At 30.0% G+C, this 17,641-nt stretch overlaps 1 protein-coding gene across 1 annotated transcript in view; it reads left to right on the plus strand.

The window, feature by feature from the left end:
• Nucleotides 1-13,601, plus strand: part of LOC106085961 (importin subunit alpha) — a 25,502-nt gene extending 11,901 nt beyond the window's left edge. Inside the window, exons 4-5 of the mRNA XM_059365921.1 lie at nt 7,917-8,064; nt 12,580-13,601. Of these exons, the coding sequence (XP_059221904.1) occupies nt 7,917-8,064; nt 12,580-13,049 (618 nt within the window). The 3' untranslated portion in view covers nt 13,050-13,601. The remainder of the gene's footprint in view (nt 1-7,916; nt 8,065-12,579) is intronic.
• Nucleotides 13,602-17,641: the final 4,040 nt, after the last annotated feature.

Consider the following 17,641-nt stretch of genomic DNA (forward strand, 5'->3'; position numbering starts at 1 on the left):
AAAATAAAAACAAAATTTAAAATAAAAAAAAATTTTAAAATAAAAAAAATTTAAAAAATAGAAAAAAATTTTAATGTAAAAAAATAAAAAAAAATTGAAAAATAAAAGAAAAATTAAAAAATAAAAAAATATACAAATAAAAATTAAAAAATAAAATAAAATTAAAACATTTAAAAATATTACAAGAAATTTCAAAAATTAATAATAAAAAAGGAGTATTAAAAAAACATAATATAATTCAAATAAAAAAAATGATTGAAAAAATGTTAAACGTTAAAAGAAAGTTTGAAAAAACTTCGAAAAAAAAAATTTAAACAAAAACTGAAAATATGAAAAAATACTAACATTTAAAAAAACATAAAAAATATAATATTTAAATAAGAACTATAAAAGTATTATAAATAAAATATAAAACAAAATGAGAAATAAAATAGAAAAAAAGCAAATAAATTTGATTTTTAAAAAATAAAAAGAATTAAAAAATAGAAAAAAAAAATAAAATAAAAAAATAAAATAAATTAAAATAAAAAATTACAATGAAAAATTAAAATAAAAAAAAAAATAAAATAAAAAATTAAAATAAAATAAAAAAATTAAAATAATATAAAAAATTAAAATAATATAAAAAATTAAAATAATTTAAAAAATTAAAATAATATAAAAAATTAAAATAAAAAAAAAATAAATTGATGAAATAATTAAAAAATAAAATAAAAAATTAGCACAAAACGTAAAAAAATAAATAAAAAATAAATAAAAGAATAAAAAAAAATAAATTTTTTTATATATAATATAATATATAATATATAAAAAACAAATAAAAAAATTAATAAAAAAATAAATTCATAAAAAAATAAACATAAATAATAAAATAAAAAAATAAATTCATAAAAAAAAATAAAAATATAAATTCATAAAAAAATAAATTAAAAAAAAAAATAAAAATATAAATTCATAAAAAAATAAAAAAAATAAATTCATAAAAAAAATAAGAAAAAAAAAAATTCATAAAAAAAATTTAAAAATTAAAATGAAAAAACTTTAAAATATACAAAATAGAACAAAACATATAAAAGATAAAAATAAATAAATTAGGAAAAAATAATTAAACGAAATTAAAATATATTAACAAAATTAAAAAAAAATTTAAACGAAAACTGAGTTTGCTGTGAAACAGTGTTCGGCTGGGTAGACCCAGGACTAACTTAGACACCACAGTTATGTGAGCAGGAAGATGAGAAGGAGGTGACTTATTTTTCTTACCGTTGAAACAGCCAGATCGATTAAAAAGTCTCATAACTTATGCCCCTCATGATGCCTGCTAAGGTCTACGTCCAGGTCTGGTATTGAAAAAAATATTTCAATTTTCTAACTGCTTAGCTATGTCCTATTGTTTGGTTAATATTATCCCATAGCACCCATAGTGGTTAATTCTTATTCCAAAATCGATTTCAAAATTCTATTTTAGAAAGAATTTTAATTTATATAGCGCTTTATGCCACGATTACGTTGCTGAGATCATAAATATCAACTACCGATTGTGAGTTTATATACAAAATTGCAAAGCACTTCCATTTTCCAAAGAACCCTCGTCATTTAAAAGTAGCATAGAAGAAGGCAAGAAAATGGCAGCAATGAAACAGCATCAGCACTTAGTGCATTAACACTCACTTTAATGCTGTGGCACAAATATGTACGTAGATACATACTACGTGTGGCATGTGTTGCTTTTGATGCTGGGCTGGTTCATGGCTCTTGGCTCAACGAGATGATAGTTTCTGTTGTTTTTTTTTTGTGCTACTGTTGCGAAATATTATGGAAAAGGAAAACTGCGAAGAAGAAGAGGACAAAAAAGCGTTTGCCCAACATAGAAACGAAGTAAAATTTGCATTGCAAATTAATGGCGGCTTTGGCGTTTCTCTTGGGGTGTTTTAGGTCTTGTTTGTTTGGGGCTTGGCAAAATGACAGAGGCAATTCCTTTGGCCAACTCCTTTCGCATCGCTTAATGTCGCGGCAAACAACAACAATAGCAAAAAAAAAAACTGCTGGTGGCAACAGTAACTACAGCCAAAGAGGAGTATTTCTTCTAAAAATGTTAGGAAGGGGGAGGGGAAATGATATGTCGGAAATTCTAAAACAAAAAATGGTTGTGAAAAAATCAACAACCTCATTGTCATCATTGTTTCTTAAGCAATATGCACACATAGAGCTTGAGGGGGCGAAAAGGAAAGCCAACATGGTTTATTTGAATAATTGGCTTCTAAAATCGAGAATCGAGTGGGGTTTAGTTGCTATGTGTGTGGGGTACTTGGAAGTTGGTGGGCAAGAAAGTATGCAAATTTGGTGTGGTATAGAGAGATTAACATTTCAGTTCTTTTTCTTTTTTTTAATTCCTTAAATCTTGATTTTATTAAATTGAGATTGTTTACATCATAGGACTTTAAGGATATAAGTATTTTGGAGGGTTATAAATTCAGTTTTAAAGTCTTTATAGCCACCAATGTTGGAGGCTGAGATATCTGTTGTTTTTGTTGCAGGGTGTTGTGTTCTATATTTCACATGCTGGGTTTTGTTGAATATCCAGATCCGGAAACTCTGCGACTAAGGCGGGTTGTGCCCAGAGCGATCTGGGTGTGAGTTGAGTGGTTCAGGCTGCGCAGTTAAACACGTGAAGTGTGCCATATAGTCCCAGGTCACAACCCACCATACATCCTTTCACGTTGGCTTAAATCCTTGATATGTAAGAGTTGAGGTGGTTGCATCTGCTGGATCGTTCTTGAGCCAGAATCAATCTGGTTTGCCGGAGGAAAGACCACAATCACCGCATCTGCTACCGTGTCTTCATGGATGTTGTCAAAACCTGTTTGATATCCGTGAGTTATCTATGACTCTACAAAGTGACGGAAGTCTGCAACGACTCATCATTACAATAACACAATTTAAGTTGTTTTGCTGTGAGTGAGAAGCTAACCACGATCAGCATTAAACCAACATTTTTCAGCGTCAGCCTTAACTGTTCCCATACTCACCGTCTTAAAACAAGGACTAGCAGAATCAAAATATATTCAACTACCGTCTTGAGAGAACGAACATGGTAATGAGAAAGTAGATTAAAACAAGTAGGTCAGGTTAGGTTAGGTTGAAAAGAGGGTGTAGATATTAATCCGCCCACGCCACTATGGACCTAAGCCAGGAATCGGCTTGTTGTTCGCTCTAAAAACTATAAAGTAACCTCTTAAAAAAAATTTTAAGTTAGGAATTCCGTCCTACTTACAAAATTCCTCATTGTTTTCAATACCACTCCCCTAAGTGGGTATTGTGTCTCCACCTAAGTGCCGGTATATGTTAGAGGCGAAAGCCGGACATCTTCCCCGCATGCCCCACACATGCTATCACTTGCCGCACCGATTTTACATAAGTGAGCTCGTAGTCCTATGTGTCCCGTTATGATACCAAGTAAAAGCGTGCCAAGTTCGGCCCAGCCGAATCTTGGGAACCCACCACCATGGATTCTGCTAAAATATGGGAGCTATATATAGTTATAGACCGAATTTGACCGTACTTGGCGCAGTTGTTGAGAGTCATAGCAGAACGGCATATGCAAACTTTCAGCGAAATCGGAAAAAAATTGCGCCTTGTAAGGGCTCAAGAAGTCAAATTGGGAGATAGGTTAATATGGGAGCTATATCATGTTCTTGACCGATTTGCACCGTACATAGCACAGGTGTTGGAGGTCATAACAGAGCACCATGTACAAAATTTCAGCCAAATCTGACAAAAATTTCGGCTACCAGAGGCTCAAGAAGTCAAATCGGGAGATTGGTTTATATGTGGGCCATAACAGAATTTCAAAATTTCAGCCAAATCGGATGAAAAGAGGCTTCCGGGGCTCAAGAAATCGTATCGCGAGACGGGTTAATTGGCAGCTATCTTTAAATCTGAACCGATATGTCCCATTTGCAATCACCAACGACCTACCTCAATATAAAGTATCTGTGCAAAATTTTAGGCGGCTAGCTCTACGCGTTCGACCGCTATCGTGTTTTCGAAAGACGGACGGATATGGCTGTTTCGAATCAGAATTTCGATACGATCAAGAATATATATACTTTATGGGGTCCTATACCACTTACACTCTACTCTTCTCTTCTACACTCTAATCTACTCTACACTCTAATCTACTCTACTCTACACTCTAATCTACTCTACTTTACACTCTAATCTACTCTACTCTACTCTACACTCTAATCTACTCTACTCTACTCTACACTCTAATCTACTCTACTCTACTCTACACTCTAATCTACCCTACTCTACTCTACACTCTAATCTACTCTACTCTACACTCTAATCTACTCTACTCTGATCTACACTCTAATCTACTTTACTTTACTCTACACTCTAATCTACTCTACTCTACTCTACACTCTAATCTACTCTACTCTACTCTACACTCTAATCTACTCTACTCTACTCTACACTCTAATCTACTCTACTCTACTCTACACTCTAATCTACCCTACTCTACTCTACACTCTAATCTACTCTACTCTTACTCTACACTCTAATCTGCTCTACTCTACTCTACACTCTAATCTACTCTACTCTACACTCTAATCTACTCTACTCTACACTCTAATCTACTCTACTCTGATCTACACTCTAATCTACTTTACTTTACTCTACACTCTAATCTACTCTACTCTACTCTACACTCTAATCTACTCTACTCTACTCTACACTCTAATCTACTCTACACTCTAATCTACTCTACTCTACTCTACACTCTAATCTACTCTACTCTACACTCTAATCTACTCTACTCTACTCTACACTCTAATCTACTCTACTCTACTCTACTCTACTCTACTCTACTCTACTCTACACTCTAATCTACTCTACTCTACACTCTAATCTACTCTACTCTACACTCTAATCTACTCTACACTCTAATCTACTCTACTCTACACTCTAATCTACTCTACTCTACTCTACACTCTAATCTACTCTACTCTGCACTCTAATCTACTCTACTCTACACCCTAATCTACTCTATTCTGCTCTACACTCTAATCTACTCTACTCTACTATACTCTACTCTACACTCTAATCTACTCTACACTCTAATCTACTCTACTCTCTAATCTACTCTACTCTCTTATCTACTCTACTCTACTATACTTTACTCTACTCTACTCTAATCTACTCAACTCCACTCTACACTATAATCTACTCTACACTATAATCTACTCTACTCTACACTCTACTCTACACTCTACTCTACTCTACTCAATACTCTACTCTACACGCTACTCTACTCTACACGCTACTCTACTCTACACGCTACTCTACTCTACACTCTACGCTCTACACTACTCTACGCTCTACTGTACTCTACGCTCTTCTGTACTCTCTACTCTACTCTACTTTAATCTAATCTACTCTACTGTACTCTGCTCTACTCCACACTGCTCTACTCTACTTTAATCTACTCTACTCTACTCTACACTGCTTTAGTCTACTGTACTGTACTCTACTCTACTCTACTTTACTCTGCTCTGCTCTGCTCTGCTTTGCCCTACTCTATTCTACTTTACTCTACTAATAAAATTTTGACAAAATTTTCTATAGAAATAAAATTTTGACAAAATTTTCTATAGAAATAAAATTTTGACAAAATTTTCTATAGAAATAAAATTTTGACAAAATTTTCTATAGAAATAAAATTTTGACAAAATTTTCTATAGAAATAAAATTTTGACAAAATTTTCTATAGAAATAAAATTTTGACAAAATTTTCTATAGAAATAAAATTTTGACAAAATTTTCTATAGAAATAAAATTTTGACAAAATTTTCTATAGAAATAAAATTTTGACAAAATTTTCTATAGAAATAAAATTTTGACAAAATTTTCTATAGAAATAAAATTTTGACAAAATTTTCTATAGAAATAAAATTTTGACAAAATTTTCTATAGAAATAAAATTTTGACAAAATTTTCTATAGAAATAAAATTTTGACAAAATTTTCTATAGAAATAAAATTTTGACAAAATTTTCTATAGAAAGCAAAATTTTGACAAAATTTTCTATAGAAATAAAATTTTGACAAAATTTTCTATAGAAATAAAATTTTCACAAATTTTTTTTAGAAATAAAATTTTGACAAAATTTTCTATAGAAATAAAATTTTGACAAAATTTTCTATAGAAATAAAATTTTGACAAAATTTTCTATAGAAGTAAAATTTTGACAAAATTTTCTATAGAAATAAAATTTTGACAAAATTTTCTATAGAAATAAAATTTTGACAAAATTTTCTATAGAAATAAAATTTTGACAAAATTTTCTATAGAAATAAAATTTTGACAAAATTTTCTATAGAAATAAAATTTTGACAAAATTTTCTATAGAAAGCAAAATTTTGACAAAATTTTCTATAGAAAGCAAAATTTTGACAAAATTTTCTATAGAAAGCAAAATTTTGACAAAATTTTCTATAGAAAGCAAAATTTTGACAAAATTTTCTATAGAAAGCAAAATTTTGACAAAATTTTCTATAGAAAGCAAAATTTTGACAAAATTTTCTATAGAAAGCAAAATTTTGACAAAATTTTCTATAGAAAGCAAAATTTTGACAAAATTTTCTATAGAAAGCAAAATTTTGACAAAATTTTCTATAGAAAGCAAAATTTTGACAAAATTTTCTATAGAAAGCAAAATTTTGACAAAATTTTCTATAGAAAGCAAAATTTTGACAAAATTTTCTATAGAAATAAAATTTTGACAAAATTTTCTATAGAAATAAGAATTTGTCATGGACAAATGCCAACATGGCTGGCAGTTTTTTGTTATTTCTTTATTAAAATGGGCTACAGGGGATATTCATTCATTCATTATGGCATGTTAAAAGTGCTTCTTCACAAATCTTCCTAGAACATCTTAAGCAAGAGATTGTTTATTCATGATTCAAGTTTTACATTTTGATTGCAACTTGGGGAAGCTTTTTCTTAAATTTGCTTAAAATAGTAGTCTTGGATTTATATTTCATTCATCGCTATTCATTCGGTGGAAAGGTAAAGAAAGAGACCATTGAAAGATGTGATAACGATGTCAAAGGTGCCACACATCGACAATGTCATCCAGGCGAAAATAGTTATTTGCATTTTTTTAAGTTTTTGCTCCTTTTTTTGTTGAGTCAAACAACTCAGCCGCCGCCTCTTCATTGTCACCTTAACAGGTTTTGGCATAAATTTTCAAATGCTAATGAAATACTTTGCGTGCAGAGCGAACAACTTTTTGTTTTTTATTTTATTTTATTTTTCTTCAAGAAGGCTAATAAGACGCCATAACAACATTGCATGGGGACAGCAGCGCAGCCTTGAGTGTTATATTTAAGCCGCATGTAATTCCTTTTTTTGTGCCCCATCATAGTGGCGCATTACACGACTGTTGTCACTTGTGGGGCCTAGCCACTTCAATTTGTTTAAATTACTCGACAGTTTTTATTTCAAATGTCTTGGGCGATTTTGTCTTCTTGCCTCATACAGCTACCTGCCAGCCTCTACTATCAGCCACTTGTCTCGAATTCCATTGTTTTTAGCCTGTCCTTCGTCTCAAACTAAAAGTTTTTGTTTTTTTTTTGCCATTTCTTGCATTAAGTTTTTCTTAATTTTATTACTCAAATAGAATAGAGAAATGAAAATTTTATGGAAATGGGTTTCGTTTTTCTTTGGCTTCCGCCAACGTCGTCGCCGCTATCCTCTTAGCCTAGCCGGTTGCCTCATCTTGACATCCAACAATGACGAGGCCGACTTGCACGTTATTATTTTCTTTTTTTGTTTTTGTCTTCTTATCAGTTTTAATTTTCTCAGTTTTTATTTTCATTTCCTTTTTGATTTTTCTCCCATTGCAGACTGATGCCGTAATTGCTGCGGGCGGTTTACCTAAGTTGGGACTTTTATTGCAGCATTCCAAGAATAACATAGTAAAGGAAGCCGCCTGGACTATCAGTAATATAACAGCCGGAAATCAAAAGCAAATTCAAGCTGTTATTGATGCGGGTAAGTTTCCAGATGGTAGTTTTACTTCAGACCTGCTGTCTACAATCGCTCTTTATTAGATGGAAAACCCTCTAAGTTAGTATAAACACAATTCGATTGATTCATTTCACCATCTGACTTGTCATTATGAAAAACAGCTGATTTACACTTGAACCCTTAGAGGGACCGAATGCTAATCTCTGCTTCACGGTGGCCATTTTTTATTTAAACCACAAAAAGACGGTATATTTACTTTACTATTCCGTTTGTACTTTTATTATTTTCGAATTATACTGTCGAATACCTTTCTTTTGATTCCCATACTATCCTTGGCCGGTCCCGGACCTTGTCCCAAAAGTATATACCAGATTCGTAGTCAACTCCCAAAAACTTTTCATTTGATACCCATTTAGTGAGCTTGGACATTCATGCCTGTTTTGGTGGTTTTTGGGGTTGGGGAGGCCCTGTAGACACCTCGAACCAAGTTCTTATAAGAGATGTGTACTCAACTTCTAAACATCTCTCATTTGATACCCACATTGTCCAAAGCGGCGAAGTATCCTGTTGGTGGGTTTTTTTGGGTGTGGGGGACCCCCCAACACTTTGGGTGAAATTTGTATACCAGGTTCGTACTCTGCTCTTGAATACCTTTCATTTGATACCCTCATATTGCCCAAAGCGGTGAAAGTGTCCTTTTGGGGTGTTTATTGGGGGTGGGGGACCCCGGAACACGGTGAAATTTTTATTAAGTTCGTACTTTACTCTTAAATACATTTCATTTGATACCCATATTTTTTATTTTCTTTTTTTAATTGTTTCTTATTTATTTCATTTGTTTTATATTTATTTCATTTGTCTTATATTTATTTTTATATTTATTTTTATATTTATTTTTATATTTATTTTTATATTTATTTTTATATTTATATTTATTTTTATATTTATTTTTATATTTATTTTTATAATTATTTTTATATTTATTTTTATATTTATTTTTATATTTATATTTATTTTTTTTTATTTATTTTTATTTTTTTTATTTATTTTTATTTTTTTTATTTATTTTTATTTTTTTATAAATTTTTTTTTTTATTTTTATTTTTTTTATTAATTTTTTTTTTTATTTTTATTTTTTTTTTATTTTTATTTTTTTTTTATTTTTATTTTTTTTTATTTATTTTTATTTTTTTATTTATTTTTATCTTTTTTATTTATTTTTATCTTTTTTATTTATTTTTATTTTTTTTTATTTTTTATTTATATTTATTTTTTTTTTTTATTTATATTTATTTATTTTTTATTTTTTTTTTTATTTTTTTTTTTATTTTTTTTATATTTATTTTTTATTTATTTTTATTTTCTTTATTTATTTATTTTTATTTTTTATTTATTTTTATTTTCTTTATTTATTTTTATTTTCTTTATTTATTTTTATTTTCTTTATTTATTTTTATTTTCTTTATTTATTTTTATTTTCTTTATTTATTTTTATTTTCTTTATTTATTTTTATTTTCTTTATTTATTTTTATTTTTTTTATTTATTTTTAGTTTTTTATTTATTTTTATTTTTTTATTTATTTTTATTTTTTTATTTATTTTTATTTTTTTATTTATTTTTATTTTTTTATTTATTTTTATTTTTTGTTTTTTGTTTATTTTTATTTATTTTTTTGTTTATTTATTTTTTATTTTTGTTGTTTATTTTTATTGTTTATTTTTATTGTTTTGTTTATTTTTTTGTTTATTTTTATTTGTTTTTATTTTTTATTTATTTTTATTTTTTATTAATTTTTACTTTTTATTTATTTTTACTTTTTATTTATTTTTTATTTATTTTTATTTTTTTTATTTATTTTTTTAATTATTTTTATTTATTTATTTTTATTTATTTTTATTTTTTATTTATTTTTTTTTATTTAATTTTATTTTTTCATTTATTAATTTTTTTTTTATATATTTTTTTATATTTTTTTATATTTTTTATATATTTTTTTATATTTTTTTTTATTTTATTTTTATTTATTTGTTTGGTTTTTTTTATTTTTTTATTTGTATTTATTTTTTATTTTTATTTATTTTTATTTTCTTATTTTTATTTTTATTTATATTTTTCTTCATTTTTTTATTTTTGTATTTATTTCTTAATTTAAATTTTTTCCTTTAAATTTTATTATAATTAATTTTTTTATATATATTTATTTTTTCTTATTGTTTTTATTATTTTTTTATTATATTTTAATATTTTTTTGCAATTTATTACTTTCTTTTAGTTTTTTATATTGTTTGTTTCATTATTTTTTTATATTGTTTTTTTTATTATTTTTTTTTGTATTGTTTTTTATTGTTTTTTTTTTATTGTTTTTTTTATTGTTTTTTTTATTGTTTTTTTTTATTGTTTTTTTTATTGTTTTTTTTATTGTTTTTTTTTATTATTTTTTTTATTATTTTTTTTATTATTTTTTTTTTTATTATTTTTTTTATTATTTTTTTTATTATTTTTTTGTATTATTTTTTTTATTATTTATTTATATTGTTTTTTTTTATTATTTTTTTCTATTGTTTTTTTTTTATTATTTTTTTATATTGTTTTTTTTTTTATTATTTTTTTTATATTGTTTTTTTTTATTATTTTTTGTATTATTTTTTTATATTGTTTTTTTTATTATTTTTTTATATTGTTTTTTTATTATTTTTTATATTATTTTTTTATACAAGTTTTTATATTATTTTTTACATAATTTTTTTATACTATTTTTTTTTTATTGTATTTGTCAATACTTTTTTTATTTTATTTATTTTTTATTTATGTTTTTTTATTATGTTTTTTATTATATTTTTGTTTATTATATATTTTTTTATTATATTTTTGTTTATTATATATTTTTTTATTATATATTTTTTTATTATATATTTTTTTATTATATATTTTTTTATTATATATTTTTTTATTATATTTTTTTTATTATATTTTTTTTATTATATTTTTTTTATTTTATATTTTTTAATATATATTTTTTATTATATATTTTTTTATTATATTTTTTTTTATTATATATTTTTTTATTATATATTTTTTATTATATATTTTTTATTATTTATTTTTTTATTATATATATTTTGTTATATATTTTTTTCATTATATTTTTTATTTATTTTATTATATTTATTTTTGAATTTTATTTCTTATTTATTTTATTATATTTATTTTATTATATTTATTTTTGAATTTTTTTTTGTTTAATTTAATTTTTTTTATTTAATTTTTTTATTTAATTTTTTTTATTTAATTTTTTTTATTTAATTTTTTATTTAATTTTTTTTATTTAATTTTTTTTATTTAATTTTTTTTATTTAATTTTTATTATTTAATTTTTTTTATTTAATTTTTTTATTTAATTTTTTTTATTTAATTTTTTTATTTAATTTTTTTTATTTAATTTTTTTTATTTAATTTTTTTTATTTAATTTTTTTTATTTAATTTAATTTTTTTATTTAATTTATTTTTTTTATTTAATTTATTTTTTTTTTATTTAATTTAATTTTTTTTATTTAATTTATTTTTTTATTTAATTTATTTTTTTTATTTAATTTATTTTTTTATTTAATTTATTTTTTTATTTAATTTACTTTATTTAATATAAGTTTTTTATATATTTTTTTTAATTTTTTGTTTATTTTTTTATTAATGTTTTTATTTAATTTTTTTATTTTTTTTTATAATATTGTTTTATTTTTTTTATTTAGTTTTTGTTATATATTTTTATTATATATTTTTATTATTTGTTTAATTTTTTTTATTTTTTGCATTTTTTTATTATTAATTTATTTAAGTTTATTTTTTGTTATTATTTATTATTATTGTATTTGTTGTTTTTTTAATTTTCTTATATTAATTGGTTCTTCAAGAATTTTGTAAAATATTTTTTAAAGCCATATGGGATATTTTTTTTCTCTAATTTGTCGCTTTCCATTCAAAAGTAAGTAATTCTGGTATTTTAATATTTTAATTAGTGTAACATAGTAGCTGAGTGCTGAACTGTAACTAGGAGGCTTAATATGACGTACTGACGTAGACGTAGTAGGAATCAAACAGAATTTCTATTTATTTATCACCAATAGAAAGTTATCTCCATGGCAGTCATGGACAACTTTCAATTGACATTTAATACAGTGAATATTAGCAGATAAAGCAACAGTCAACGACAACGAAACGAAACTTTCAATTGGCTTTGATCATGATGGTGGTGGTTATGTGAAGGGGAATCTTGGTGGATGGAAGCACTTGTTTTGATTCCTTTCCCCACCTAAGGCAAACAATAAGCCTTGTAATGACTTGTGAATCGTATCCAATTGTATTGAGAAGAAAATTCAATTTTAGCCTGTTTTTTTTAATCTTTTGAACGATTTTATTTCCGGTGTTGCACACAAGATGTAAGGGTCTTTGTCGCACTTTTCTCTCATTTCTTCGAATCTCCCTTATCGTTTACATTTGAAACTGAACTTTATGTTCTTTTGCTTTTGCTTTTTTTTTCAGACATTTTTGCTCAAATACGCAAAGTGTTGGAGAAGGGTGATTTCAAATCGCAAAAAGAAGCTGCCTGGGCTGTTACCAATACAACTACAAGTGGCACACCTGAACAGATAATCGATTTAATTGAGAAATATCATATACTGAAACCATTCTGCGATTTGCTGGATGCCAAGGATCCCCGCACTATTAAGGTGGTGCTTACAGGCGTATCGAATCTCTTTGCCCTGGCCGAGAAATTGGGAGGCACCGAAAATCTCTGCCTAATGGTCGAGGAAATGGGAGGTCTCGATAAATTGGAAAATTTACAGCAACACGAAAACGAAGAGGTCTATAAGAAGGCCTATGCCATTATTGATGCCTACTTTAGCAATGGCGATGGAGCTGAAGCAGAATTGGCCCCACAAGAGGTGAATGGAGCGCTTGAATTTAATGCAACCCAAACGAAGACCCCCGAGGGTGGTTTTACTTTCTAAAACAAATGTTACATTTATTGTCGAAGCCTTATTATTTTCACTTTTCACCGTTCACCCACCTTTCATTCCCCGCTACAGTTTGCAGTCTGTGCAAGCAATGGAGAGCTAATAAAGCAATTACGCCAAACAGAAGTAGAGCTTCTTTGTCGCATCTGTTGTCTGGGTGCATGTCAACGTCAATTGCTTTATTAGTTCGCCAGTGTCACAACACTTGACTGTAACTAAAATCAAGCCATAACATTTAATTATTTATAAGAGCCTTGATGTTTCTCCTTTTATAAAATCATTTATTTTTTATTATTATTGTTGTGTTAGAAGTGTACTTTAGGCACCCGTGAATATTTCATTCCATTATTGCTACTAAATATCCATATACATCTACACCCTGTGTCATATATAGAAATTGTGTATTATTGATTTCTTTTTTTACCTGCATGCCATTCGAATCCTTTTAGAGTTATTTTTTATGTTTTTTTTTTCAGTACCATACATATTCCGAAAATTATTTAATAATTAAAGCATTTCGAAATTATATATGTGTATAAGATAAAATTGTGGTTTTCTTTCTCTTTTTTTGACATTTCAAATGCAGGTCTGTGGAACAAAAGGCGCTTAACTGTCTCTCATTTCACCCCATTTCTATATACCCTGCAGATGTCCTTCTATCTCTGTTTTAAGCGCGTTGCTGCATTGGCAGCATTGCAATGGCCACATAAGGCCCCTGTCGTAGCTCGAGGTTTTATTCTTCTTCAACCGTCTTCCTCCGTTAAAAATTCCGCTGCAAGGCCTAGTACACCCGACAAACCCTAGCGTCAGCTCACGCTTTATTTACGCCTTCGTAGAAAACGTCTATGCAATCAAGGAGTTCGCAGAAGTTCGGGTTTACATATTTACGATCCCCGCCTGAATAACCGCCTTATTTGCTGGCTTGGGACCTCGCATATCCTGATAGCTTTCCCCATGCCTCAAATGGTCCAAAGCCAGAGCATGCAGTGGGGCTCCATGTTTATCGTGATAGTCCTATACACCAATACGCCTTAATTCCTGGGAACTTGAAAACTACTGCCCGAGTTCTTCCATTAAGTGTGGACTTATCAGTGCTACAGATGGTACAAGGAAAAGCAGGAAGGGTGAATCAAGTTGGGGGAATGTCAGTTTCTCGACTCCCGCTGTCTAAGGGCGATTTTCGCGGCCGAAAAGACTCGAACTGGCCTCATACCTTCTCAGCCCTTTCCCGCCACGGGATGACTATGAGCAACACACGGCTTGGTGCTCAAGTCACGACAAGCTCAGCTGGGAGCTACCAGGCGGGTTCACAGGTTGAGGATAGTGGGATGCTTCGTATGCGGAGTAGCTGCAACTGCAGTCGCGGACAATCAGCGTCCATCTCATGGCAGCCGCCTCAATGTACAACACTGTTACAACAACAACACCCGGCACGGGAAAGCTCTGAGCACCACACCAGCCTGGAACATTGAGGTCCAATTTGTGTGGTGTTGATTGCTGTGAGCTTAGGTGCGAGCTACCGGGCACGTCCACAGGTTGCGTATAGTGGATTGCTCCATACGGAGTAACTGCAACAGCAGTCGCGGACAATCAGCGGTATCGAGCGGAGAGTATCATTGAGAACCCGGGTGGCACCGGTTCTTGCTCTGCTCAAGTACTGAGTGCCTATGATGCTCGATATGACAAGGCGAGTTATTGGCGCCTTTGAATAACCAATGGCCACCCTGTTCCCTCGGCGATTGGTCCCTTGGATCGGAACAAGCCTGCTCACCTACAGGAGCTTGACGAGGATCGCCACCTCCACATGAAAATGTGGCTACAACAACAACAACTGTCTGGCCGTAATCGCCTGGATCTAGGAGACTTTAATGCGCATCACGTTTCGTGGCATTCTTAACGTAACGACCAGCTGAGCATGGTTTTGGCAGAGCAGATTGAAAGCTCCACGTTCTGCACGGTGAATGAGGATGCCCCCACTAGGATTACGAGGAGTTGCAAGAGATCGGCAGACATTTCCATTGCATCCCCTGATCTCCTGAGTGATGTATCGTGGCAAGCCGTAATTTCTTTGGGATCAGACGACCTCCTCAGACGATAATGCCATACCATCAACCGACCACCCGGCATCATAACCTCTGAGCGCCGACAATCGACACAAACTGTTTGAGGACGTCGCCAATACGTCCCTTCAGCCAGGCCTGAAACCCTGGGTCGCGAATTATCGGCACTTATAACCTTGTATGATCATCGCATCAGGCCCCCGACCCACTGAAGACATCTGGGATAGGTTGAACGCCTAACTCAACGAACTTGCCTCATATATCGCAGCAATAGATCTAATGAGTTCTCTACCAAATCTTCAGCCACATTGTTCACTACAAATACTCGTGAGGCGAATAACGATCTCAATGTGAAAGTCGATGGTGTAACAATTCCGACCATCAAGTATCCTAAAATACTTGGAGTATTTTGGCAGCTCCTACACATTCTACATACATGGCACAGCAATTTGCGATAAGAGCAAAAGAAGAAACAAGGTCCTTAAGTCCTTTGCCGGCAGCAATTGGATTGCTGACAAAGAACCTTTATTTACCACGTACAAAACATTTTTCCGGTCTATGGTTAGTTATGCAGCGCCATTGTGGTCTCGTCTGCTTTATGACAAGCAGTGGAATATTATTCAGATCTGTCAGAATGCCGCTCTTCGAAATGGGACGGACTGTCTCCTCAGTTCTGACGTCGACCACCTCCATCAGGGTACAAATATCCTACCCGTGCGAAGACAGTTGCATGCTATCCAAGCAATATCTTCTTGGATTTAATTTTTGATGCCAACGTGCAGGATGTGACCTGGGACCAAACGACACATGTTCAACTGCCCACCCCACGGGGGACCATTAGGTGAAAAGTATATAATCGCTCTTCACCACGGTCTGAAGTGGAAGATTAATGCTATCCAGGTACCGTGATGAAGTCTCTGCTGTACCGTGTTGAAGTCTCTGCAGCGTGTGGTGTGAGGGTATAAGTTCTGATGATTTCCAGGGTATAAGTTCTGATGGTTTCCATGTACATGAGCAGAGAATATGCGAGAAAGGAGATAACAACAAAGATAATGCAAACAAAAATCTGACATCTTAATACAGTCAAACCCGGCCGGCTGTTAGTAGCTGTTCGCGTGAGACCAGCTTTTTAATCCGCCTTTAAGATACCCATGCAGCATTGTGCTTATCAGTAGGCATCCACATAGCGGTGCGTTGAGACGGGTACTCACCAAAAAGGTTCAGGAGTCTATATAAAGGGTGCTTCTTTTGCTATTATCTTTTTGGCAACACTGGTTTAAACAGCTCACGCACGTTTCGTGTTTGTTTCATTGTCAAATATCTTCAGTTTGGTCTATAATTTAACCATGAATCGTCTTACAAAGGACGACGCTTGCAAATTATTGAGTTTTATTGTAAAAATGCGTGCTCTCTTAAGAAAGTTCATCGCGCGCTTCTTCTTCTTCAGCAGGATAGCTCATTTTTAGCTCAATGGGTACATAAATAAGCACAATTGTCGATTTTGGAGTGAAGATCCGCCAGAAGCATTGCAAGATTTATCAATGCATCCAGAAAAAGTCACAGTTTGGTGTGGTTTATGGGCTGGTGTCATCATTGGACTGCACTTCTTCAAAGATGTTGCGAATCGTAACGTGATATGAGATGATATCCAACTTTTTTGCCCAAAAAGCAAGAACTTGACTTGCATGCCATGGTGTTTCACCAAGACGGTGCTACATGCCACGAGGCAGTCACGTTCGGGACCGGTCAATTGGCCGCCTAGATCGTGGGATTAAACGCCTTTAGACATATATAAAATAGAAAAAAAGAACATGTGATCAACGAAAACCCAACCGCAGAGAAGATGCAAATCATAATGGCTTCTTTAATAATATTTTGGGTGTATTACAAAATCATCGCTTTTTATATCTGTTGGACATACATAAGGATTTACAAGCATTTTAAGTTAAAACGAAAAATGACCCTTGCCCTAATGGGCAAACCAATTTGAAAGAAAAATCTCAAATTTCGACTTTTTTAAGAAGCTCATGTCTATACAGACAAGCCAACTTCAATTGACGCATTGAAATACAACATTGAAGCATTTATTCGCGAGATACCAGCCGAAATGATGGAAAGAGTATGCCAAAATTGGACTAAGCGAATGGACCATTTGAGGTGCAGTCCCGTTCATCATTTGCATGAAATAATCTAAAAACATTAAATTATGTGGACCGTACTATCGATTCAAATAAAGATTTCATTCATTTTTCAGAATTTTATGTTTTGTTTTGAAAAATCACTCTTTAGAACTACCCCTTCAGCATTTCGATTAAGGCTCCCGTCAATAAACCATAAGATGCTTTCAAGGAAAACAGAACAGCGATATTTAAATTATTTTTTTGAAAATAAATCAAAATTGCAGAATACTGTCTGTCTTTTATGACTTTGGCCTTGATTGGATAAAATCACAACGCACATACATATGTGTACACAAGATTTTTTAGTTTATGGCGAAAGATTGGTTTTCTTTTTCCCATCTTTTCA

Source organism: Stomoxys calcitrans, chromosome 3, assembly GCF_963082655.1.
Source record: "Stomoxys calcitrans chromosome 3, idStoCalc2.1, whole genome shotgun sequence".
NCBI classification, from domain to species: Eukaryota; Metazoa; Arthropoda; class Insecta; order Diptera; family Muscidae; genus Stomoxys; species Stomoxys calcitrans.